Source organism: Symphalangus syndactylus, chromosome 15 (genome assembly GCF_028878055.3).
Source record: "Symphalangus syndactylus isolate Jambi chromosome 15, NHGRI_mSymSyn1-v2.1_pri, whole genome shotgun sequence".
In the NCBI taxonomy this organism is placed as follows: Eukaryota; Metazoa; Chordata; class Mammalia; order Primates; family Hylobatidae; genus Symphalangus; species Symphalangus syndactylus.
In genome coordinates this window covers 102130918-102157792 of record NC_072437.2, presented here as the reverse complement: position 1 = coordinate 102157792, position 26875 = coordinate 102130918, and the positions used below count along the sequence as shown (strand labels likewise).

The following is a 26875-nucleotide window of genomic DNA, read 5'->3' as shown; positions in this document are numbered from 1 at the left end:
TTAATAGTCAATATCATACCAGTTAATGGGAATGTAAGTAACATTTTTTGTTTTGTTTTGTTTTTTTTGAGACAAGTTATTGCTCTGTTGCCCCGGCTGGAGTGCAGTGGTTCCTGCCTTGGCATCTCGAGTAGCTGGGACTACAGGGGCACGCCACCATGCATGGCCAATTTTTGTATTTTTAATAGAGATGGGGTTTTGCTATGTTGCCAAGGCTGGTCTCAAACGCCTGGTCTCAAGTGATGTGCCCACTTCGGCCTCCCAGAATACTTGGATTACAGGTAAAGAACCTTTTAAAGGAAAATTTGGCCCATATGCATTCAAAAACATTCAGACTTTTAACTTAGTATTCTACATCTACGACTCCAAAGAAGGAAATCTAAAATACAGATTGAGTTTTATATTCAAAGATGTTCTTTCAGTTGCCTTTCTATAACATAAAATTAGAAAGGACAACAAATAGGCAAATAGTCAAAGTAATGGTAAATCTGTACATTAAAATATTGTATAGCCCTTAACAATTGACACGAAAAAGAAAAACTACCATGCAGCACTATTATGACAAATTCTTGAAAGGTAATCAAACTTGAATCTTATCAAGCCTCTGAATCTAACTACCAGTTTAGAGGAAGTACAGGGGACAGGAGGACATGTTAAATGTCACCATGGGGGTTCAGTCAGCAACATCTAAAACCTAGGAAACTGTAGAGCAAACAACGTGGTTTCTTCAGCAAGTTACAAGAAAAAAATTTAAAGGGGTAGGGAGAACCCACAGATAAAAGAAATACCAACTGATTTGTGTGGATTTTTTTGGTGGTGGTTGTTTGTTTTTTTAGACAGAGTTTTACTCTTGTTGCCCAGGTTAGGGTGCAATGGTGCAATCTTGGCTCACTGCACCCTCCGTCTCCTGAGTTCAAGCAATTCTCCTGCCGCAACCTCCCAAGTGGCTGGGACTATAGGCGCATGCCACCATGCCCAGCTAATTTTTGTATTTTTAGTAGAGACAGGGTTTCACCGTGTTGGCCAGGATGGTCTCGGTCTCTTGATCTTGTGATCCGCCTGCCTCAGCCACCCAAAATGCTGGGATTACAAGCGTGAGCCACTGCGCCTGGCCCTTTATGGATTTTATTTGGCCATTCATTCAAACAAACTGAAAACATTTAAGAGATAATTGGGCAAATTTGAAATATGTATATCTGATGGTATTAAGGAATTATTTATGTTTTAGGTATCATAGTGGTATTATGATTGACATTATATGAATTTGTAACATATGATGTCTAGAATTTATTTCAAAATAATCCCAGGTTGGGTGGGATGGTGGTGGGGGGGCTTTACATAGAACAAGATTGGCAATGTGTTGCTAATTATTGAAGCTAAGTAGTAGGTATATGGTGCTTCATTTTCCTGTTCTTTCTAGTTTTGCATATGTTTGAAAATACCCATCATAAAAAGTATAAAAACAATAAACTTTAACATGAATAAATTTTTGTTGAAAAAGAACATGACGTACATGAATAAATTTGAGCTATGGTTTTTTGTAATGTAGAGAAAAAGAATACAAAGAAATATACACAGTTTAAAACAGTGGCTGCTTTTAGGTAGTAAGATAATACATGAGTTTTCTCTTTAATTATCATTTATATATGTAAGTTTATATACTTGCAAATTTTTTATAATGAGCACTTTTAAATTTATTGTTGTTAGTCATTCAAAATTCAAATGGTATAAGAAAGATATACAGTGAAACTAGCTACTTTTCATCTCTCAGTTACCCTCAGATATAACTAGTGTTACTCATTTCTTTTATTGGGAAGATGCATACCTGTTTATGTATTCTTTTTAAAATTGTAAAATGTGATACTATACACTGTTCTCTTGTTTCTACTTAACAATGTATCTTGGAGATTGCACTATATTTATGCATAAAGACCTTCCTTATTCTTTCACATCTTCATAGCCAGTCCCTTCGGATGGACATGCAGGTTTGCTATTTCAAATAGTGAAATGATTAAACTCTATGAAAGTCATTTTACACATATGCAAGTGTATTTATCGGAAGAATTGTTGGAATTGCTGGGTCAGGTTATATGTATATTTGCAATTTTGATAACGTTTCAAATTGCTGTTGCTAGAGAGTGTGCAGGCACACTATGGTAAAAAATTGTAGGTTTTATTTGCATTACTCTTGGAATAAGTGTAATTGAGGATCTTTTCAGTTGTTCAAGAGCTATTTTCACTTCCTCTTTTGTGTACTCTTTCTAGTCTGCTTCTTTTCCAACTGTATTTTTGGGTACTTTTAAAAATAATTAGTAAATGCACTTTATGATTTTTGGAAATTAACCTTTTAGTATAAATTGCCAATATTTTCCCCCAGTTTTTTTGTCTTTTAGTTTTGAATGTAGTTGGATTTTTTGTTATTTTGTCACACAATTCTTTAAAATGTTATTAACAAATGGATCAGTCTTCTGGTTTTTTGTACTTGTGCCTTCCTTCAGATTATTTACAAAATGATTTCTGATATTTTACATTTAAATATTTGATGTATCTGGACTATGTCCCATTATTCAGTTAAGAAGCTCAAGTCCAACTTAATTTGGTTTCCAAGTGGCTACCACGATGTCCCACACCATTTGTCAGTTCTTCTTTTTCCCACTGATTTAAAAGGTCATCTTTATCATATTCTAAGTACTCATATGGCTTTGTGTATGTGTTTCCTGGCCTTTTCATTCTGTCCATGGAATTGTCCATGGATTTGTCTGTTCACATTCCAGCACCTTAGTTTGAATTATTGTAGCTTTATCATATATTTTTTAAATTTTTGTGATGAGTCATCCTTTACTCTTGAATTTTCCTGGCTCTTTTCTTGATTATTCTTGCTTCTCTTTTAAAATTTTGTTTATTTTCTCACCACTATATTAACAAGGACTTTTTTTTTTTAATGGAAACTCTAAAATCAGCTTGTCTCGTTCAGTGAAAAATCATTTTGGTATTTTTACTGGTATTAAGTTAGGAAGTATTGTTTTTTTTTTTTTTTGAGACGGAGTCTTGCTCTGTCGCCCAGGCTGGAGTGCAGTGGCGTGATCTCGGCTCACTGCCAGCTCTGCCTCCCGGGTTCACGCCATTCTCCTGCCTCAGCCTCCCGAGTAGCTGGGACTACAGGCGCCCGCCACCACGCCCGGCTAATTTTGTGAATTTTTAGTAGAGACGGGGTTTCGCTGTGTTAGCCGGGATGGTCTCGATCTCCTGACCTCGTGATCTGCCCTCCTCAGCCTCCCAAAGTGCTGGGATTACAGGCATGAGCCACTGTGCCCAGCCAGAAGCATTGACTTCTTAATGCTGTTACTATATCCTCTCATCCATCATGACAAGATCTTCTGTGTGTTTAATTCTTTTGTTTACCTTGTTAGCATTTATGTGTTTCCTTTATTTAGATCTTGTCTAAACTTTCTACCTTTCTTATAAACTCTATTTCTAGATTTTTCATTTTTGTTGGTGTTATAAATGCTGTCTTCGATTATATCTTGTGATTATTGTTTGTACATGTGACTTCTAAAGTTTTGTATATATATTCATTTTGTGACTACTCATCTTTTAAAATTCTTTGTTTCTAATGTGGTTTTTCAGTTGCTATTCTTTGATTTTCAAGGTATATAATTATGTCATCTTCAGATAACCCTTTTCTTTCTCATACCACTAATTTTTCTTTCAAATATAGTATTTTCACACAGAAAATATCATTTAAAGTTATGAATTTTAACATAATGCATTCCCCTTATATTTAGCCCTATTTAAGCAAAATTTAGCATCCTCTTAGTATGATTAGGCTTCTCAAAGTTGTACATATTCTGAACTTTTCAATAAACCTTTAAAAGATTTTTAATGTCAACTTTTTTAAAAATCAGTTTCTAAAAATGAGATATTCCCATTGAAAATAAATATTTTTATTAGTGATATTTAAATATTGAAAAACTATCTCTGCTTTTTTCCTCAGAATCAAATGGCTATAGCATGTGGATCTCGAGCTCATTTAGAAAAAGAATCAATTGCTCAGGTGAGACTTCATTAATTGGCATGGGACAGCCAATTAATTGGCTTTTATTTCCTTTTTTACATATATATTTGGCAAGAAATTGGCTTTTATGTCTAATCTCTTAAACGTGAGGTTCCTTTCAAAAGAAATTAATGTGTAATTGTGGAAAGATTATGAAGGATTGGCACATTTTAGAATTGATTTTTTTTTAAGCATATACAAGAAGATGTGGACTTCGCTTTGCCTTAGGATGCAAGCAGGTCTTTTTAATATATTTTTAAGATAAAGAGAATCTGTTCAGTAATAAAACAAACTTCTAAATTACGCTTTTTTTTTTTTTGGAGACGGAGTCTCCCCCTGTTGCCCAGGCTGGAGTGCAGTGGTGCGATCTCGGCTCACTGTGCAACCTCCACTTCCTGGATTCAAGCATTTCTCCTGCCTCAGCCTCGCAAGTAGCTGGGACTACAGGCGCACACCACCACACCTGGCTGTGATTTTGTATTTTGGTAGAGACAGAGTTTCACTGTGTTGCCCAGCCTGGTCTTGAACTCCTGAGCTCAGGTAATCTGCCTGCCTCAGCCTCCCAAAGTACTAGGATTACAGGTGTGAGCCACTGTGCCCGGCCTAAATGATGCATTTTTTAACCAATCAACTTGCCTTTATTTTTTTCTAACATTGGCACAGTTAAGTGCTTTATTTTGAATTTTATTCAGTTTAAATTTTTTTTTAACCTCATTTCTCTTAGAAAAACACTATACTTTAAAATTTCACAAGTTTGCAACTGCCCTTTTAGGGTGTAAAAATGTCACTAAAGATGTTCAATTCTTCATTTTGTAGATTATGCTAGAAAAACTAGAGTAACAGTTTCCCAGGTCACTCTTATGCACACGAGGCTTTAAGAACCAGTAGAATAAAAGGTTGAACCTTTCCCCCAGTGATTTGGAAAAGAGATATGTAGAAATTTTAATTTTTAAAAAAGGTATATTGATGACAGAGTGACAAAAACCTTTTAAGGATTATATTGAAGTATAGAAACCCAGACTCTCTTTTATTTTTTGTTTATTTATTTTTGAGACAGAGTCTCGCTCTGTCACCCAGGATGCAGTGCAGTGGCACAATCGTGGCTCACTGCAACCTCTGCCTCCCAGGTTCAAGCAATTCTTCTGCCTCAGTCTCCCAAGAAGCTGAGATTACAGGCACACCCCATCATGCCTGGCTAATTTTTGTATTTTTAGTAGAAGGGGTTTCACCATGTTGGCCAAGCTGGTCTCAAACTCCTGACCTTAGGTGATCCACCTGCTTTGGCCTGCCAAAGTGCTGGGATTACAGGCATGAGCCAACATGCCCGGCCTTCCTTTTTTTTTTGTTTTGTTTTGTTTTTATGAGACAGAGTCTAAATGTCACCCAAGCTGGAGAGCAGTGGCACAATCTCAGCTTACTGCAACCTCTGCCTCCCGGATTCAAGCGATTCTCCTGCCTCAGCCTCCCGAGTAGCTGAGATTACAGGTGTGTGCCACCACACCCAGCTAATTTTTGTATTTTTAGTAGAGGCGGTCGCCATTTGGTCTCGAACTCCTGACCTCGTCATCTGCCCTCCTTGGCCTCCCGAAGTGCTGGGATTACAGGTGTGAGCCACCATGCCTGGCCTCTTCTCCTTTTTTTTAGAAGTAATTATTTTACTAGCACCTAGTCTAGTATTCTATGTATCCTAGAGATTCTCACTGATGTTTGAAAAAGGTTAATCTATTAACCATAGAGAATAGCACACTCCTAGATACTTAAAATGGGAAGAGAGCTTGGAATTAATCCAACTTCATCAGTTTAACAACGCACAGGGGATAAGAAAAGGAAAAGTATGTGTCTAAGATGTTCAGCACATTTTATATATATGTGTATAATTATAAAATAGTGTATGTATAATAAAATCGTATATATATATGTGTATATATATATAAAATTGTAGTAGAAACTATTAAATACTAAATTCCCACAATAGGAAATACAGCTATAGCCCTAGATGAAATGTGCAGCCAGTAAAGCTGATGATAATGGAGACTATTTAATAACATGGGATAAAACCTGAAATATTAGGTTGTTTGTAAAAAATAGTATGATATTATAAATACAGTTATCTGTGTTGAAATAACAAATAGGCTGGACACAGTGGCTCACACCTGTAATCCCAGCACTTTGGGAGGCTGAGGCAGGCAGATCACATGAGGTCAGGAGTTTGAGACCAGCCTAGCCAACATGGTGGAACTAATAATGTAAAACTTAGCCAAGCGTGGTGGCAGACACCTGTAATCCCAGCTACTTGGGAGGCTGAGGCAGGAGAATCACTTGAACCTGGGAGGCAGAGGTTGCAGGTGAGCTGAGATCAGGCCACTGTACTCCAGCCTGGGTGACAGGGTAAGACTCCTCCTCCTCAAAAAAAAATAAATAAAGTAAATAAATAAAAATTTGTTTTTGCACACTAAAACCGCTAATGGAAATAGATCAATACTAATTTAATGGTTTTTTAAGTACTTTTTTTCTTTCTTTTTTTTTAAAAAAAATATATTAATGAGATGAAAAAGGATAATTACTTGGTGAAGGAAAAAAGATAGTTTGGAAAAATAGCCAAAGACAGACTTAGGAGCCAGTGAGTAATATAGGCAAGAGATAGTTCTTGTATTTGTTGGTGGTGGCTGTAGAAAGGAGCCATGTGTTTTGGTTTTGGTTTTCATGGTGTAAATTCTTTTCACTTAGAACTTGCATTGGTTGAAAACTCTGAATTTTTCCTAGAAATACACTAGTATTTAAATGAGACTATGCTATGGTCTAATCTTTTACCTAGTACTGCTCTTAGCCAGGTATCAAGGGATCAATCGCAGGAACCACATATTTATAATTCATCTTGTCTCCATCCATCCATTCTTTCGTCTCTAAAACCTGGTGTTTGATTTAGTGCTCTTGACTCCCACAGAATTGGCTGCCATTCTATAGAAAGAAAGGATAACCTTTGATACTCACTAGAGATCATTGGTTGTCTGCTGCAGATGCTATGACAACTACTGCTCAGTAGGCTTGTTCAAGTCCAGCTTATTCTTATAGAACCATACCTGTCTCACAAAAGGTTGTCTCCAAGAGGCACAAGACACGCATCCGCCTCATGTCCAGAAAACTACAGCATGGCTTTCCATTTCCCTTCATGTGCTGTCAGTAATAAACCCCTGCATGGTGATCAATCTATGGAAAATGAGAAAATTATAAAAGAATTAATCAAGATAGCAAATGACAACTTCAGTAGCTTATTGCCTAATGTTCAGAAACATCTTTCCTTGATATGTTTCTACATTTCTCAATTATTCTACCACCTCTTTTACTGCTCCCTTGGAAGACAAACATGACACTGCCCTGATGGAGTCTTGTATCATCCTTAAAAGCGCTTATATTCCCATGTGGTCTGTATAACGGTAATGTTTATATACGGTCTGGCTATTCTTGAATTTATCATTTTAAAAGGATTCAAAAATAGAATCCATTAGTGGTTATTTAATGTTTTTAGTTTTTGTTTAAAGAGTCTTTGCTTAAATCCGGAGACTTCTTTGAACTTCTTATTTTAAGATAATGAAATTAGCAGTCACCTTTAAATTTCACCTGAATTAATTTCTTTTTTACATTTTATAAACATTGAAGATATTAGCATTAACACTGAAACAGTGAAAATTGTTTTCCTTAATGTTTTAAATGGCCATTTCAGAAGATCATATAAGCCTACTCTCTTTTAGTAGCTTCACTTAACTAAATAAGTCTATCCTATATTTTAGGTATCTTCTAAATTTTAAGATATTTTGCAAAGTTCTAAAAACAAAAACAAGATTCTCTTGTTTGTGACTAACCTTGTTAAGCTTTTAAATATGTTAGAAATCACTTAAGATCTTCATGTGAACTCTACATTGTTTTAGGATAATGGCTTTTTAAAAAATAGCCATTATCCTAAAACAAACACAAATCCTGTATTAACATCCAAGCCAGAGCACTCATGAGTAGTTTTATTTGCTAACAAATAAGCTCACTCAAATCACATTAAAAATCACTCAAGGAGAATATAGGTATTGTTATTCTACCTTTAATTTTTATTTTTCTATCTTTCAATTTCTATTTGTTCCTTTCCTAAGCATAAGTGCTCTTTTGGAGGTTTAATCAGTCAACCAGTATTTATTGGAAGTATTTTATATGGAAGGCACTGAGCAAGCTGTTGTGAGATTCCTAAAGTATTTTAAGATGAGGTTTCTGCCCTATCTACTTAGAGAGGTAAGACATATTTACATCAACCCATAACTAATGATTCTAGATGATAAATGAGAAGTGCTAGATCATTTTTAAAAGTTTGTTTTACATACCATATAGATAAGTATTTTATTCTTCCTTTCCTTCCTGCCCTATTTAATACATAAGTAAAATTGTGGTCAGGAGAGTAAGCTTTCAAGCTTTCTTCCTTTATGAAGAACATTATTGAGTTCCTGTTATTTTCTGTGCCAAACACTATATTCTTTAAAATAATCTCATTTAATCCTTATAATAACTTTGTGAAGTAAGCATTATTCTCATTTTATCGGTGAGGAAATGGACTTAGAGGGTTGAAGTAACTTGTTCAAGGTCACCCTGCTGATTAGTAATGGAGCCAGGATTCAAATACAGGCCTGCTAGTTTGGTGCTTTTTCTTTTTCTTTTTTTTTTTTTTTTTTTTTGAGTCGGAGTCTCACTCTGTCACCCAGGCTGGGGTACAGTGGCACCATCTCGGCTCATTGCAACCTGTGCCTCCCAAGTTCAAGCCATTCTCCTGCCTCAGCCTCCTAAGTAGCTGGGACTACAGGCGTGTGCCACCATACCTGGCTAATTTTTGTATTTTTAGTAGAGACGGGGTTTTGCCATGTTGGCCAGGCTGGTCTCGAACTCTTGACCTCAAGCAGTCCACCTGCCTCGGCCTCCCAGAGTGCTGGAATTACAGGCGTGAGCCACCGCACCTCGCCTGATTTGGTGCTTTTTCTGTGTTACTCTGTTCCACTGTGGTTCTGTTTGGTGATGATGGAAAAAGCCATACTAAGGAAGAATGATACTAAAAATTATAATTTTGAAAAGCAAAAGCCAAAAGGAGGAAGGGACCTTTATCCTATAGTATGAGATATTAAATGTTCTAATGGACTCTTAATAGGTTGCTTATGTACGTAAGTAACGCATCATTACTTGAGTCTATTGCCTTAACTAAGGAACATTTTAAAAGATCTGTCTTAAAGAAGCTGGGTGTAGTGGCACACGCCTGTGATCCCAGCTGCTCTGTAGGTTGAGGCAGAAGGATCACTTGAGCCCAGGAATTTGAGGCTGCAGTGAGCCATGACCACACCACTGGACTCTAGCCTGGACAGCAGAAGGCATCTCTGTCTCTAAAAAAAAAAATTTTGTTATTTTATTTTTTACAAAGATCCTATCTTTTACTAAATCTTAAATGTGAAAGTCTGGAATCCAGTGATAATAATCTTATGTTCTTATGTTTCATGACTAATGGAATATTCTGTTACTACTAATAAAATTAATCATCAATAACAGTAGTGAAACTTCAGATGGGATTAAAACCTACTTAATCTTAATATCCAAAGTATTAAAGAACTCAGTATTTTAAATGTATTTAATTAGATCTCTGGCATACTTAGAAAGACCAGGTGTTTGTTTCAAACTCCTTTCTAGTCCATAACCTTCATGATACTCTGCTATATGTCTTCTGTCAATATTCTCATTAGTTAAGTATCAACTGTAGGCTTACATCTGTGTTTTGTTTTGTCAATACATCCTGGAAACTGACATCTTTTTTGAAACTGAAATGTATGTGGGGCAAAGCAGCATAAAATATGTAAGTAAACGAGATGTTTCCTTGCTCACAGCAGCAGCCCCAAACCTGTTTCTCCTGGTAGGTTAAAGCCCTGGCCACTTGTCTGACTCAACCTCCAGGAAATGAGTAACTGCTTCCTAGTGCCTCTACTCTGCTCCAAGCAGTAGGCATTCTTGCTGTTTCTTTAATATACTTTGTTGGTGAAGCTCATGGAACAGTGGTGTTCTTATGTAAGATCTACCAGTCAATTAAATATTAAAATACAGTTGTCTACAGGCAGGTGTTTTCAGTGTCTCCTTTACAGATGAATGGAAAAGTCATTTATATTTTGTCTTTGTTTTCAGCGTTCTTACTTCCGTACTCTTCTCATGTATGGGTTCCACTTTCTGGTGTGGTTCCTTTGTGTCAAAGGAATCAGGGACACACAGTGTGGGTTCAAATTATTTACTCGAGAAGCAGCTTCACGGACGTTTTCATCTCTACACGTTGAACGATGGTAGGTTTCTGACTGGAATTATCCAGTCTGTCTTGTGACCCAGCCATCATTCTAGGTAATGAGAAACAGCCCTGTATATTTATAATGAACATGTAGATTTAAACAAAATTGACAATAATGTATGTAAGCTTCATCTTGCCTTTATACTTTATACTTGGATCTTATTTTGAAAATACACAAACCCAACAATATGGTATAAAGTTATGTATATTCACCTTAATTGTGGACAGTAGAAATTGAGTGGCCTGAAAACATTTTTTTTCCTTAGACTTCCTTTTTTTTCCTTTGAAGAAAAAAGAAAAAGCTCAGAAATATCAAAACAGAATAGGGCACCCATTTTCTCTTTTCTTCCTTCTACGGGAGATAAGGTGTCTTTCCTAAGACCGATCTTTTGACCTCTACATCTCCTTCCACCTTGTCAAAACCTAATCCTGTCCATGTATTTCATCTCTTGTGTATTCAGCCTTTTCTCCTCCATCACATCTTTCCCAGAACCCTCTCCATTGACCTGCTGTGCCCTTCCAGCTCTAGCCCTTTCTCCTTCACAAGCAACCTTCTCTTGAAAAAGTGTTTTATATTCACTGGCTTTGTTTTCTTGCTTCCCACTCACTCCTCACCCCACCTTCTTCATGTGGATTTTCTTCCATTCCTCATCTTTTTTTTTTTTTTTTTTGAGTTTCGCTCTTGTCGCCCAGGCTGGAGTGCAATGGCATGATCTCCGCTCACTGCAACCTCCACCTCCCGGGTTCAAGTGATTCTCCTGCCTCAGCCTCTCAAGTAGCTGGGATCACAGGTGGGCACCACCACACCCAGCTAGTTTTTGTATTTTTAGTAGAGATGGGGTTTCACCATGTTGGCCAGGCTGGTCTTGAACTCCTGACCTCAGGTGATCCACCCAAAGTGCTGGGATTACAGACGTGAGCCACCACACCCAGTCTACTTCATCTTAACATCTAGCCACCTCTGTGTCATTGAAGCCAGTGGTCATGTTAAATGACCACTTGTCACACTTAACCCATCAGCAGCATTTGATACTCCTGAGCTCTCCTTTGAAATATACTGGAGATACAGGTGGCTAGCACTGTCGTACGGAAGCTGAAACCCTGACATCAGCCCTGACATTCTCCACATGCGTATATCCAATCCATGACAGGAACTGTTGATTTTAGCTTTTATGTTCCTCCATTTCTCTCCATCTCCACCACCACCATCCAGGACACCATCCTTCTCCAGACTACCATGCTGTAGCCCACAAGGTCTTTGCAAACTTAAGTGTGATCAATCATATGCACCTCTTCTGCTTATATTCCTTCATGGGCTTCCCATGGTCTTTAGTCTGGCCCCACCTGTGTCTCCACATGTGGACTCTTTTCTTTTCTAACTACGCCCCTTCTCACCTTCTCCTTCAGATCTTCCTTAGGGTAGCCTGCCTTCACTCTCTAAAGATAATATAATTAGCTCAGGTGCCCCTAATTATATCCTGTTGCAGTACCATGTGCTGTATTCATAGCACCTATGACATTTGTAGTTTTTTCTTATATTTGTGTAATTACTTAATGTTTCTTTTTCTCGATTAAAGCATAATCTTTCTCCATGAGAGCAAGAGTCACATTTAATTTTACTTATTAGTATATCCCACTATCTAATATCATGCCCGGCACATAGTAGGTACCGAGTAGATACTGTTGAAAGAACTAATACTTAGTCATGGGTTCTGTGTGAATCCTGTTCATGTTGGGTATCTGTATGATTACGCCAGTATGTGTCCATTTTTATACTCTACAATTTTTCTGTTTTCAAAGACCTGTTGTCTTCCTAGAAATATATGCCATATAACCCCAAAAATATTACTTTAAAAAATGTATTTTCAGAATTATCATTCAGACTTTTTAAAATCTTTTTCCTAGATTAAAACATTTTAAGTAGTCTACATTAGTTGTCAAATTTAGATATGTGTTTTTATTATGTTGAAAAATAAGATAAACTGATAGTTAATAGACTCCAAAATCAGAAAATCTAATTCAAGAAACGACTCCAGAAGTAAAGCCCTCTGTCTGCATTAGCTATTTTTCAGTCAGCTATTGGCTCCAGAACTAGGGTCAGAGATGCAGGTTCTTTGTAGTTTGAAAGGAAGAATTTAGAAATTGAGAATATTATTTTTCGTTGTTAAAGATCTTTCATTTTTGTTGAAATATGAAAGGTTAGGATTGATAACTTAAAAATCATGAAGCTTCCCTGTCAGGATTGTTCTAGGGCAGCATTGTTTAATAGAAATATGAGACAGAGGCAAGGCATATATGTAATTTCAAATTTTCTATTAGCCACATTTAAAAAGTAAAAAGATGGCTCATGCCTGTAGTCCCAATTCTTTGGGAGGCCAAGGTGGGGAGGATCACTTGAGACCACCCTGGAAAACATAGCAAGACCCTGTCTCTAGAAAAAAAAATGTTTTTAATTAGCTGGGTGTGGTGGTGTGCACGCCTGTAGTCCCAGCCACTCGGGAGACTGAGGCAGGAGGATCTCATAAGCCCAGAAGTTTAGGCTGCAGTGAGGTGTGATTGCACCACTGTACTTTAGCCTGGGCAACAGGGTGAAGTCCTGTCTCTTAAAAAAAGTAAAAAGAAGCTGATAAGATTTACTTGTTATTGAATACATTTCCAAGATATTGTCATATCACCATGCAATCAGTATGAAAAAAGTTGAAATATTTTACATTATTTTCTTTGTACTATATATTCAAATTTACAGCACATCTCAATTCAGACTAGCCACATTTCAAGTGCTCAGTATCCTCATGTGCTGAGGGGCTGTTGTATTAGACAGCAGTTCTTGTGAGGTTAAGTTAGAGAACATTATTGGGGTTTTTTTTCTTTTTTTAATGTTAATGTTACATGCAAGCCTTTTATTTATTTTGTTGTTAATTGACATAAGATTGACCTCACTTAATGGCTGGGGATGGTGGCTCACACCGGTAATCCTAGCACTTTGGGAGGCTGAGGCAGGTAGATTGCTTGAGTCCAGGAATTTGAAACCAGCATGGGCAACAATGGTGAAACCTGTCTCGGTTTATTTTTTGTTTTTTGGTTTGTTTTTTTTTTTTTTTAATTTTATTAGGGAAAAAAAAGATTCACCTCACTTAAAATTTTAACTGCTCACATTTTTCTTTAGGGTACATTATGTTTATTTGGTGCCTCTAAAGGAGAACCACCAAGTATACATGTATCAGCTTAATGAGCAGTATGCCCTTCACCACAATAATATGTCATCAGTGGTTTTTATTTAAACATCTCTGTTCCTGCACTTTAAATCAAGACTAAAGAACAATATAAGTTACAGAAACCAAGTTGTACATCTGTGCCTTGTTTCCAAATGTCACCTTTGACATTTGACTATTTTTTCTTAAGGATTCATTGAAATTTTTCTCAGAACTTTCAAGAAATCAAAATCAAATAGAGTTTCTAGGTATTAGAAATCTGTAAAGGAATATACCTAAAATTAAGACTCTTGGTATCGGCTGGGCGCAGTGGCTCACGCCTGTAATCCCAGCACTTTGGGAGGCCAAGGCGGTTGGATCACTTGAGGTCAGGAGTTCAAGACCAGCCTGGCCAAAATGGTGAAACCTCGACTCTACTAAAAATAAATTTTTAAAAATTAGCCAAGCATGGTGGCAGGCGCCTGTAATCCCAGCTACTTGGGAGGCTGAGGCAGGAGAATTGCTTGAACCCAGGAGGCAGAGGTTGCAGTGAGCCGAGATCACACCACTGCACTCCAGTCTGGGTGACAGAGTGAGACTCTGTCTCAAAAAAAACTCTCAGTATCTCTTTAGATTCAGAACTGCAGAGTTGAGTATAGGTATGTTAAGTATATATATTCAAATATTAATATGAGTTAAATGGGTATGTTAAAAATAAAAATAGAAAGATTAAAAAGTTTTAAGTAATGTAAATTTGGCCTTCAAATTCAGATACATAGATATACAGTTGTCCCTTGGTATCCACAGTAAATGAATTCTAGGACCATCACCCACAGATACCAAAATCTGTCCAGATGCTCAAGTCTTTGCTATAAAATGGTGTAGTCTTTGCGTATAACCTACGCACATCCTCTCATATACTTTAAATCATCTCTAGGTTACTTAAACCTCATACAAGGTAAGTGCTATGTAAATAGTTGTACTGTGTGTTTGTTTTTTGTTGTTAATGTTTTGGAGACAGGGTCTCATGTCACTCAGGCTGGAGTGAACATGGCTCACTGCAGCCTCTGCCTTCTGGCCTTAGGCGATCCTCCCACCTCAGCCTCCTGAGTAGCTGGGACTACAGGTGCATGCCATCACGCCCAGCTAATTTGTGTATTTTTTTGTAGAGACAGAGTTTGCCATATTGCCAGGCTGGTCCCAAAATCCTGAGCTCACGTGATCCTCCAACCTCAGCCTCCCAAAGTGCTGAGATTACAGGCATGAGCCACCACACTCAGCTTATATATTTTATTTGTATTATTTTTTATTGTGGTTTTTAACTGTTTATTTTTTAATATCTTCATGATTGATTGAATTTGCGAATGTGGAACCCATGGATATGGAGAACCAACTATGTATATAGCTTCATCTTCAGAGCTGTACTTCACCTAAATTATTTCCACTTATGGAAGTTAAAATACTTGGGCCAGGTGTAGTCGTTCACACCTGTAATCCTAGCACTTTGGGAGGCTGAGTTGGGCAGATCATTTGGGCCCGGGAGTTCAAGACAAGCCTGGGCAACATGGCAGAACCCCATCACTACAAAAAAAATAGAAAAATTAACTGGGCATAGTGGCGGGCACCTGTAATCCTAGCTACTCGGGGCACTGAGGCAGAAGAATCGCTTGAACCCAGGAGGTGGAGATTGCAGGCAAGACTCCGTCTAAAAAAAAAAAAACAAATTATTAGCTAGGCGTGGTGGCACATGCCCATAGTCCCAGCTACCCAGGAGGCTGAGGCAGGAGGATAGCTTGAGCCCTGCGGTCAAGGCTGCAGTGAGCACTTGATTGCACCACTGCACTCCGGCCTGGGAGATAGAACGAGACCCTGTCTCAATAATAATATATATATATGTTTTTTCTTTGAAATGAACTTTGCTTCAATGAATACTTTTTATTTTTAATCAGTGTTATACTTTTATATATTAAATAGTTAGTTTGATAGGCTTAGAATAGTAATTCCTTGCCCCAATTTCCACTCCATAGCTGTGGCCACTTTCAAGTGTTTTTTGCTATTTCTTTGTGGTATTTGCATTTGTGTTCAAAATAATGGGTCTGCATAGCTATTTCTCAGTTGTCCAGGTTTAGATATTAATTTCCAAAATAGGAAATCGATGCTAAGAACTAAAGTTCTCTTAAAGTTCTGTATACCCTCCACACGTAAACTCCAAATACAGTTTTAAAATAATTATTTTTTGTCAGTATTGATAGTCAGAGCTGTGTGAAGATAATTCACCTTTGAGTGCAGCATGATTATATTACCTTTCTTGTACTACTTTTTGTTTTCCTGAAGGTAATAAATGTTTGGGGTTTTTGTTTGCTTGACTTTACTATGGATCTGTTACTTACTCATGTTCAGGATCTCAAGAGTATAATTATCCCTCACTGTGTTTAAACACAGATTCTGCATTTCTTCATTTTTGCTGGAGAATCTCAGTCAGCTCATGTCTTTCTGCTTGCTCTCTGGCCTGTGATACAGCTTGCTCCATCCTCTATCTCCATTTCCTTATTTATACCCCTATGTTAGTAGAGCACATTCCTCTATTAACTTCCTAAAAATATGAGAAAGAAACTTTTTGATTCCTTGCATGTGAAAAAAACATTGATTCTACCCTCACATTTGTTTTATAGTTAGGTAGAGAAAGGATTATAATCATTCAAAATGGAAATTCTTCCTCAGAATTCTGGAAACATTCCTGTATTGTCTTTGGCACTCCATGCTTCTGTGAAGAAGTCCAATTCTGAATCTTGACTCTTCGCATGTTGTTTCCACCCCCTTTTGGAAGCTTTTTTTCCACAGTGTTTCGAAATATAATCCTAGGCCTTAATGTAGTTCTTCTTCATGCATTTTGTTGAGTATTCAGTAGGTCCTTCTAATTTTTTATAAATTGACAAATTATAGTTGGATATGTTTAGGATACAAAGTGATGTTATGATTTATGAATACAAGGTGGCATAATTAAATCAAGCTAATTAATGGACATCCTTTTTTTGTAGTGGGAACATTTGAAATTTACTATCTTAGAAATTTTGAAATGTGCAACACATTATTATTAACTGTAATCACTACATTGTATAATAGATCTCCAAAAAAAACCTTATTCCCCCTGTCTGAGGCTTTGTACCCTTTGACCATCATCTCCCTATCTCCCCACCCAGCCTCAGGAAACCACCATTCTACTCTCTGCGAGTTTGATGGTTTTAGATTCCACATAAAAGTGAGAGGATATGCAACATTTGTCTTTCTGGGTCTGACGTTTATTTCACTTAGCATAACTTAGCATAATATTCTCCAATTCCATCCATGTCACAAATGACAGAATTTCTTTTTTAAGGCTGAATAATATTTCTTTGGTTTTTGTTTGTTTGTTTGTTTGCAGTTGCAAGATTTAATAGAGTGAAAACAGAGCTCCCATCCCATACAATGGGAGGGGACCCAAAGGGGGTTGCCGCTCCCTGCTCAAATGCGTGGGTTTATATCCCGATCATTGTCCCTCCCCCTGTGCTCTCAGGCGATATATGATTTGACTATTTCTTTACCTCCTGCTTTAGCCTAATTTGTATTTTAGTGAGCCGTCTTTATGACCTGATTGGTTGGGTGTGAGCTGAGTTACAAGCCCCATGTTTAAAGGTAGGCACGGTCACCTTTCCCAGCCAGGCTAAGGAATTCTTAGTCGGCCTAGGAAATCCAGCTAGTCCTGTCTCAGTTCCTACTTTCAACAGGAAAACCCAAGTGCTGCTGGGGAGACGACTGCTCTAACTGCTTCCTGCTGAATTGGGGCGTAGTAGGGGTCGTGCAGTTGAGATTTCCTTTGGAGGGGTGCCTTCGATGCCATCAACATCGGAGCATGGGCTAGCAGGCCAGTCCAGGGGTCCACGGTAGATCTTAGTCATGCACTGCATCTGGGGCTCCATTTAAAGAACAATTTGTAGTTGTACAGCTTCGATTCTGGAAGAGACAAACTTAACAAGGAGGTTAAAGATACAGGGATTGAAATGTATGGCCTGAAGTGCAGGGACCTATGGGTGTGGGCAGTGAAAGTGGGGTTTCCTTTAGAAAAAATCCTATACATTGGGGCATCAGTATTTCCGGGAAGCCACATTCTCTATAGAAGCTCTTGGCAAGGGGAGCTGCTGGTGGTACAGCGGCATGGAGGGAGTGCAGTGAGAGTGAAAGGGGGTAAGAGAACAGTAAAGAGAAAAATATGACAAGGGAAGGCCGTGGAGATTGGGGATCTACGATTCTAGTTACTTTCCTCACGGTTGTCACTTAAAGAGCAGGCACAGATCCTCTGGAGGTTCACAGGAATAGCTAGCGTTGTCTCCTGGATTTTTGGGTTCCTTTGGCAGTATCCAGGGTTTGACTCGAGTGTGATGTATCCAAGACTCCATACCAGCCACTTTAAACGCGGTTGGGGTAGATAAAAGGACTGGGTAGAGTCCTTCCCAGGATGTGTCTAGGGATGCAGAATTAGAGGGAAGGGACTTGACTAATACCATGTCTCCAGGGTGGAAGAGTTCCTTTCCCTCCTTGGGAACAGGCTCCCTGTAATGTTTTAAGAACTTGTTGATATTTGGCTAAGGAGGTGATGTCTGCAACTAAGTTGGCCGTCTCTCAGTCAAGCACAAGGTCATTGGTTAGGAAGGGCTGTCCATACAGCATTTCCTATGGGCTAAGTCCCGCTTTTTGGGGGGAGTTTCGGATTCTTAGTAAGGCTGTAGGTAACAGAGCAGGCCGTGCGAGGTGGGTTTCCTGGGTTAGCTTTTTTAGATGTTGTTTGAGTGTTTCCTTCATTTTCTCAACTTTTCCTGAGGATTGTGGCCTCCAGGCACAGTGTAAGTGATACTGTATGCCTAATGCCTGGGATACTCCCTGGGTTACTGCAGCCTTGAAAGCGGGGCCATTGTCACTCTGTAAGCCTTGGGGAAGTTCAAATCTGGGAATTATTTCATGAATTAGTGCCTTTATTACCTCTTGGGCCTTTTCTGTCCTACAAGGGAAGGCCTCCGCCCAACCAGTGAGAGTATCTACCCAGACTAGTAGATACTGAAATCCCTGAGATTTGGGCATGTGGGTAAAATCTAGTTGCTAGTCTTCTCCTGGGTAATGGCCTGTTCTTTGTTCCCCTGAAGGAGCTTGGTGATAAGGCAGGGGATTATTTCTTTGGCACATTTCACAGGCCCTGACTATCTGCTTGATAGTTTTGAAAAGGCCTGGTCCAGTAAATAATGATTTGGCCATCTGATGGGTGCTATCAATGCCTAAGTGAAAGATCTGGTGAAGGGTTTTAAGTAATTTCCATTGGTTAGCTGCAGGCAAAAGTATTTTTCCTTCTTCAGTGGCTAGCCATCCTGAGGGGAGGAAACTATGTCCTCATGAGGTGCCTCATTCTACTTCTTCTGCTTAGTACTGGGGCTTGGATTCCTGGAGGAGATTACCCCATACTAGGGGTCCTTCTATAAGCATTTCTAATGGAGGGTCCCGCCTTGCAGCTCTTTTGGCTTTTTTGGCTTCAATATCTGCTTGGCGGTTCCCTTCTATTTCTCTTTTCTTTCCTTTCTGATGACCCCGGCAGTGTAAGACTGCCACCTCTTAAAGCTCAGCTCGAGCCGTAACAAACACGGACCAGAGGAGTGTGCAGTTGCAAGATGTAATGGAGTGAAAACAGAGCTCCCATACAATGGGAGGGGACCCAAAGGAGGTTGCCCAAGGCTGAATAATATTTCATTGTGTACATATACCACATTTTCCTTCCCAGTTTTTCTGTTGACAGACCCTTAGGGTGATTCAATAACTTGGCTGTTGTGAACAGCGCTGCAGTGAACATGAGAGTGCAGTTATCTCCTCAACATACTGATTTCAAATCTTTTGGATAAATACTCAAAAGTGAGATTTCTGGACCATGTGGTAATTCCGTTTTTAGTTTTTTGAGGGACCTCCATACACTCTCCCATAATCACTATACTAATTTACATTCTCACCAACAGTGTACAAGGGTTCCCACTTCACCTCCTCACCAGTGCTTGTCATCTTTTTTATAATGGCCATTCTGACAGGGGCTTTAATTTGCATTTCCTTAATGATTAGTGATGCTGAGCATTTTTTCATATATCTCTTGGCCATCTGTATGTCATCTTTTGAGAAATGTCTATTCAGGTCCCTTGCCCATTTTTAAATCAAATTAATTGTTTTCTTTCTATGGAGTTGAGTTCCTTGTATATTTGTGATGTTAGCCGCTTATCAGATATATGGCCTACAGATATTTTCTCCCAATCCATAGGTTGTCTGTACAGTCTGTCAGTATTTCTTTTGTTGTGCAGAAGCTTTTTAGTTTGATGTAATCCCATTTGTCTGTTTGCTTTTATTGCCTATGCTTTTGGGATCCAATCTAATAAAAAACACATGGCCCAGACCAGTGTCATTTAGTTTTTTCCATATGTTTTCTTCTAGTAATTTTACAGTTTCAGGTCTTATGTGTAAGTGTGTAAGTCTTTAATCCATGTTGAGGTTTGTTTTTGTTTTAGTCTTTTGATATAAGGGTCCAGTTTCGTCCTTCTGCATATGGATATCCAGTTTTCCCAACACCATCTATTGAAAAGTCATGTCCTTTAGTTCTGATAAATGTTTCTTAATCTTTTTTTTTTTAACAGTCTCTCTTTATTTTCTCTGCTCTCTTACAAACAGATGTGGAACCTCCTTACTAGTCCTGTAATTTTATCTTCTCTCTTCTTTTCTAGTTTTGATCTTTTGAGATTTCCTCAATTTTATTATCCAATCTTCTTTTTGAATTTTTATCTCTGCTATCAAAATTGTAATTTCCTAGAACTCTTTTTTTGTTTTTCAGTATTAACTTTTTAAAAAACCTATTCTTGTTTCATCACTACAGTATCTTCCACTGCCTCTGAATATCTTTTTTAAAACTTTGTCATTTCCTTTACCTGCATTGCTTCTGTTGCCTCTGATTTTGTATGTTTCTTTTTAACACTCATTCTTCACATGTCTATAGTATGGCACTAAAACACTCAGTAGAAGCTGTGTCCATGTGCAGAGGCTCTCATTGGTACATTTCGCTACAGGTTAAACCAGCAGAGCTACGTGTGAGAAAGTCTCAACTGGCACTGTCTTTTGGACAGGTCATTTTCATGAAAGTAGAGTCCTTCAATCTCCTGCCTAGGAGCTGTGAGCCTGGCTGTTAGCATTCACAGAACCAACAGAGAAAAGGCATGAAGGGAAGGAAAATCTTAGATGTTCAGTGAGTCCTACTTGCAGCCCCACCTGTGTCTTCACCTGAAGACATCATTTGAGGCCTTCAATGCCTGAGCCTCTGGGGTGCTCTGTGGCACCCTTCTCCCACTGCTCCTGTCCATGTTCCCTACAACTTACAGGGTTTTTTTTATTATTATTATTATCATCTCCTCCCATCTTTGTTCATTCCATATTGTTGTGTTAATTGTGGTAGGGCTGCAGGAGGCAGCAGTGGGGTTCATGTCCATCTGCTGGGTTTAACAGGGTCTCAGCATATTTTTTGTCCTTTAGGAATCTGTTAGTGAGCTAACAGCTGTACCAGGAACTGAGTAAGAAAAGAAAACACAGTGGCTCATCCCAACCCATATTTGCATAAACAAAGGAAGGCATCTTAGTTGGAGAATAACCCTTATACTGTTTCCCTTTAATAACATAAGGCTCTTTATAGAAGTACTTGGTATTTTAGTTAAAATGTTTGCTTAGGTAACAGACTGGGCACTTATAATATGATATGAGCTGCATTTTTTTGTATGTGTAATATCTTCATGTCTTCTAAAATGTTTAAGAGGAGAAAGATGTAATTTAATTTTGGGTCAGGCACAGTGGCTCAAGCCTGTAATATCAGGACTTTGGGAGGTCAAGCCAGGAGGATCATTTGAGCCCAGGAGTTCAAGACCTGGGATACATAATGAAACCTCTTTGCTACAAAAAATACAAAAATTAACCGGGCATGGTGGCACAGAGATGAAAATTCAAAAAGAGGGCTAGATAATAAAATTGAGGAAATCTCAAAAGAACAAAACTAGAAAAGAAGATAAAATTATAGGACTAGTAAGGAATATCTGGGCCTATGCTCCCAGATGTTCGGGAGGCAAAGGTGGGAGGATCATCTGAGTCCGGGGAGGTCGAGGGTGCAGTGAGCCCTGATTGTGCCACTGCATTCCAGCCTGGGTGACAGAGTAAGACCCTGTTTAAAACAAAACCAAAAGACTCTTTTGGTCTAGGGTATTTTTTTTTTAATATAAAGTGATTTCAATTAACCTCTCCACTCTTTTTTACTCAATTGTTTTGTGTATTTGGTAAGTCACTAGCTATATACTGATATCCTTAGAAATAATATATAATAATCTTGTTCAGGTTATCAAGTATCATTAGAACTAACTCAGCCCATTAGCTAATATTTTGTTTTTGTGTTAAAAGGAAAGTTAAGGGTTAAGCACCAGGCTTAATATTGAAATTATTTCTTTTTTCATGAGTATCACAATTCTAGGGGATGAAAGTTTTAAAATACAACCCACTTTTGTAAATGGTTTTATCATCTTAACTAAGTATTTTATTTGGATAAGAAAAAGCATTGTTTTAAAAAATAGTTTTCATATTGAATTATCCAAATACTTGGAATTTAAACTATTTACCTAATGGATGATTATGGTATTGTGGCAAAAAAACAAAAATCTCCCAAATTCAAGTTGTCTGGGATTGGAGAAATCAAATATAAGTGGACTTTAGGCATTTTCTTGTCTGTATGAATAATGTTTTACAACCAAGCCCTAGAAGTTTGAACTGTGCTCTGTGCAGCCTAGAAAGTGGGAACTGACTCATGGATGAAGGCAAAACAGTCAAGGACTTTAGACAGTTTAAATGATGATGAAGAAGATTTAACAGGTAGTGGTGCTTTTCTTCCTGAGTTTAATATCAGTGAGAGAAGCAACTAGTTCAGAGAAATTTTGTAAGCAGAATCCAGGAAAATTTATGAGTCAGGATTCAGAACCTTTAAGGAAAGCAGGTTTGACCTAAGCCAAGGCACTGACTGAAAAGAGGCTTTAAGAAAGACCTTTCGTAAGTGGAAGGAAGGATACACTGGAGATTTAGACTGGAAATGGTTTAACAGTATATATTAGGACAAGTAAGACAATATATCAGATTCCTATGTATGTATTAGTTATATCCAAAGAGTATTTCAGACTAGTCCAAAGTAGCTTTTTACTTTCAATAGTTGCCAGTATTATACTGTGCAGGACACCACAGGGAAGGGGAACAGAAAAGACAAGGAAGGCCCTGGGGACGCTGTCTTAGAAAAGTAATCTTGATCCTCTGATGGTAGAGGAGAATAGGCAGCCAACTCTAAAGTAATGTAAAACAGTCTCAACTGGAGCATCTCAGAGTTTTGTTTTATCAGCTCTCTGAATCAGTTGAAAATGTCAGTTCTTTACCTTGAGCTAGTCCAGTTAAGGTTAGGATTGAAAACCATCAATCCTGAAATTTTCCAGGATTAAATTTTTTCTTGGAACCCATGAGGCTAGTTTTACCACTGTGAGTTTCTGAGCTGTAATAGAGATACAATGTTATGCAATGATATTCTAAATTATTATTTGACTTGAAACTTCTGAACTACTCAGCTTTGAATTATTTGACTTCTGTGAATCTGATCTTCAGGTTTATGGTATAAGCTTTATATCTGCCATGTAAGCTTCTTTAAAACATGCCCAGGTAGAGATATAGTTGTGTTCTATTTGTCTTTAAAAATAAATATCAATATATTTTCTATTTTAGGGCATTTGATGTAGAACTACTGTACATAGCACAGTTCTTTAAAATTCCAATAGCAGAAATTGCTGTCAACTGGACAGAAATTGAAGGTGAGTATATTGTTTATTGTATGATTGTCTTGAGTCAGACAAAGGGAGAGATATCAGATAATATAGTTGTCTAGTAAAGTCAGCTGGCTTTAATGTTCTCCTTGCTCCCCTCATCAAGCCCTTCTCAGCTGTCTTGACTCAAAGATCCAGTTCCAAGGAGAATAGTACCTGCTAATACCTTCCATCTGGCTTGCTGCCTTTAATATTTTTTGTCTGTTCATGGGGCCTTCAGTAGGCCTACTACCTTGTTGAAGAAACTTCAATAAAACGTCCTACAATAGACAAAGTCATGGTGATCTGAAATTAGAAGGTTGATAGTCTTTTGAGATAGATAAATTTATTTTTTGCATCACCATTTCCTATATATTTTTTTATCACTAGGTGGATATTAGGTACCTGCAAACCACTATGCAAAGCTAAATAAGAAATAAAAATTTTTTTTATGGCCAAGCACCATGCCTCATGCCTGTAATCCCAGCACTTTGGGAGACCAAGGCAGGTGGATCACCTAAGGTCAGGAGTTCGAGACCAGTCTGGCCAACATGGTGAAACCCCGTCTTTACTAAAAAAGACAAAAAGATGGCTGGGCATGGTGGCAGGCGCCTGTAATCCCAGTTACTCAGGAGTCTGAGGCAGAAGAATTGCTTGAACCTGGGAGGCAAAGGTTGCAGTGAGCCAAGATCGCACCATTGCACTCCCGCCTGGGCAACGAGTGAAACTCCATCTGAAAAAATAAATAAAAGTGTTTTTACTCCAAATGTCCACAGTCAATCCAGAGCCATTTTAAAACTGTATCTGTACATATATCCAAAAACATAAAGATCCCAACTCTATAATAACTTGAAATCTATCATAAATCTTAATAATTCCTATTTAAAAAGGCTTAGACAGCTAGCTATATAGAATTTTAAACATATTCTAGTTTTCTCCTTACCTTAGAATGAACCTAAATTAATTCACAGTGTGGGAGCAGTTAACATAATCAACTGGAGACTTTTTCAAAGTCCAGCTCTTCTGGTGAGAGTCCTTGTTGCAGTAAACCATTATTGCTCTGTAACCTCAGATGTTTAGGGACAGAAAAAGGTTAAGAACCAGTCTCAAGATTATACAAACTATATAGTCTAGGATGAATTCAAACCTCTTTATGTCTTGCTGAATCAAACTGAGTTTACAAAATCTTAGCTCATCTCCACAGTAGCTGCCTAGAATCAAAGGGGATTGGGAAGCAGGTCAAAGGATCACTCAGGGGTATCATGATCAACTCTGTTGATTTGTGTTGATCTTTGGCCAACGCAGACTCTTTGGAAAGATGAGGTGGGGAAAAGTAAGTCCATTTTATGTTTAGTCATTTGCTTATTTGCATTACAGAGATAGTTGTATTGTAATATGAATTGTAGGTCCCTCAACTTCCTCATTTGTGGGATGAAGATAATATTTGGCTCTGATAAACGATAATGTCACTACAGTGCTTTGGTGGTAATGTTTTCAGAAGAAAGCTGTCATATAAATTCAGAGCAGTGAAAAAGGTCTTCTTTAAATAGAAAGTATAATTAAAATGATAATGAAATGTTAAACCTTCCTCCTGATACTTCTTTATCTGCAGGTATATACTATAAGTAATGGTTATAAGAATCTGCTGTGGCTGGGCACAGTCACTCATGCCTGTAATCCCAGCACTTTGGGAGCCTAAGTTGGGAGGATCTCTTGAGCCTAGGAGTTTGAGACCAGCCTGGCAACATAGTGAGACCTCATCTCTATAAAAAAAATTGTAAAATTAGGCAGGTGTGGTGCATGCCTCTGTACTCCCAGCTACTGGGGAGGCTGAGGTAGGAGGACTGGATCGTTTGAGCCCGGGAGGTCAAGGTTACAGTGAGCCATAATCGTGTCACTGTACTACAGCCTGGGTGACAGAGTAAGATCTTGTCTCAAAAAAACAAAAAAAGAGTCTGCTGTGATATGTGGATCAGATATTTAATTAGGCTGGTGTTCTTGTGTAGCCCGAGACAAGTCTGGACAAAATTATCTTAAGTCTGATCATAGGCTTTATTTTTTATCATTAAGATTGGATTTATGTAGAAATAATCATATTTATCTGTTGTGCTGTATCTTTAGTTGTTTCGTATGTAATTATTTTCAGTAATGAGCACTCAGTGAGTAGTTTTTTTATTAGACTTTTCTAGAGCCCTCACCATATGTAGTCCTTCCTTTCTATAGTAGGGCTGTATGAAATTTTCACTATTTAGATCCTCTCAAGTTTTATTTCACTTCAAGATGTTCTGTTTTTGTTTTTAGAGAAAACCACTCCACTCACTTCAGCTTTGGAATTGTTTAACTTTTTGGTCCATGATTTAAAAAATTAAGGTGCTAAAGGCTCACAACGATCATGTAGACTGACTTTAAACTGATACGTTTTCTGTTGAGTTTATTTAAGCTAATTTGTTTTTAATTATTTTTAAATCACAGGTTCTAAATTAGTTCCATTTTGGAGCTGGCTACAGATGGGCAAAGACCTACTTTTTATACGACTTCGATATTTGACTGGTGCCTGGAGGCTTGAGCAAACTCGGAAAATGAATTAGGTTGCTTGCAGTCTTCAGTTGTGTTCTTATGCGTCAGAGTCACATTTCATTTCATTTGAAACTAAAATTTTAAGTAAAACTGGAATAAACTTGTCATTGTCTGCCTTTTGATAATTTTAAAGAATTAACTTTCCATAAGTAAAAAATTATATATCTCTTTAGATATAAATGATTTTTAAAAGATGTTTATTTAAAAAGTCAGATTTTCTTTTGTTTGTTTAGCTTCATTACCATTATAATTCTGAGAAACAGAATTTTTGTAGACAGAAGTGATTCTTACCCTAAAGTGCCTGCATAACTCTCATGAACTTAACCATAAACTACAATCATGTAACAGTTTTCAGAGATTTAAAAATAAAGCTAGGGTATAGGTTTAAATATATATAAATTTATCCAAATCAAAGAAACCTATATTTCAGCCTATGAAACTTTAGGAAATTATATGTTAAAGGCAAGAATACAGACTTAGTCACAAAGGTGTTCATTTCCTTATAGTCTTATTCATCTCTAGCACTGGAGGCCAACTTGAGCCCAGAAGTTCAAGGTTACAGTGAGCTATGATCATGCCACTGCACTCTAGCCTGGGTGATGGAGGGAGTTCCTGTCAATTTTGTAATATTAATATATTTACATAGTAACATCAGAAGCCTCTTTGAGATACTGCAAGAATAGCAATTATAAAATAATGAACCCCCAAAATCAGAATTAGATTGTTTCTGCCATCTTAGAGAAACAAACTAATAATGTTTGACATTTAATAAGTGTTTACTGTATGCCAA

General features: G+C 37.8%; 1 protein-coding gene and 1 long non-coding RNA gene across 5 annotated transcripts in view; both read left to right on the top strand.

Annotated features, from left to right (window-relative positions):
- ALG5 (ALG5 dolichyl-phosphate beta-glucosyltransferase) overlaps positions 1–26190 on the top strand; it is a 52699-nt gene extending 26509 nt beyond the window's left edge. For all 4 annotated transcript variants that reach the window (XM_055244998.2, XM_055244997.2, XM_055244996.2 and 1 more), the window contains 4 exons: positions 3995–4054; positions 10247–10398; positions 23432–23517; positions 25981–26190. In XM_055244998.2, the coding sequence (XP_055100973.1) occupies positions 3995–4054; positions 10247–10398; positions 23432–23517; positions 25981–26096 (414 nt within the window). In that variant the 3' untranslated portion in view covers positions 26097–26190. The remainder of the gene's footprint in view (positions 1–3994; positions 4055–10246; positions 10399–23431; positions 23518–25980) is intronic.
- Positions 4062–6457, top strand: LOC134732627 (uncharacterized). The gene is made up of 2 exons (XR_010115967.1): positions 4062–4594; positions 6241–6457. It is a non-coding gene; the product is annotated as an uncharacterized lncRNA (long non-coding RNA).
- Positions 26191–26875: the final 685 nt, after the last annotated feature.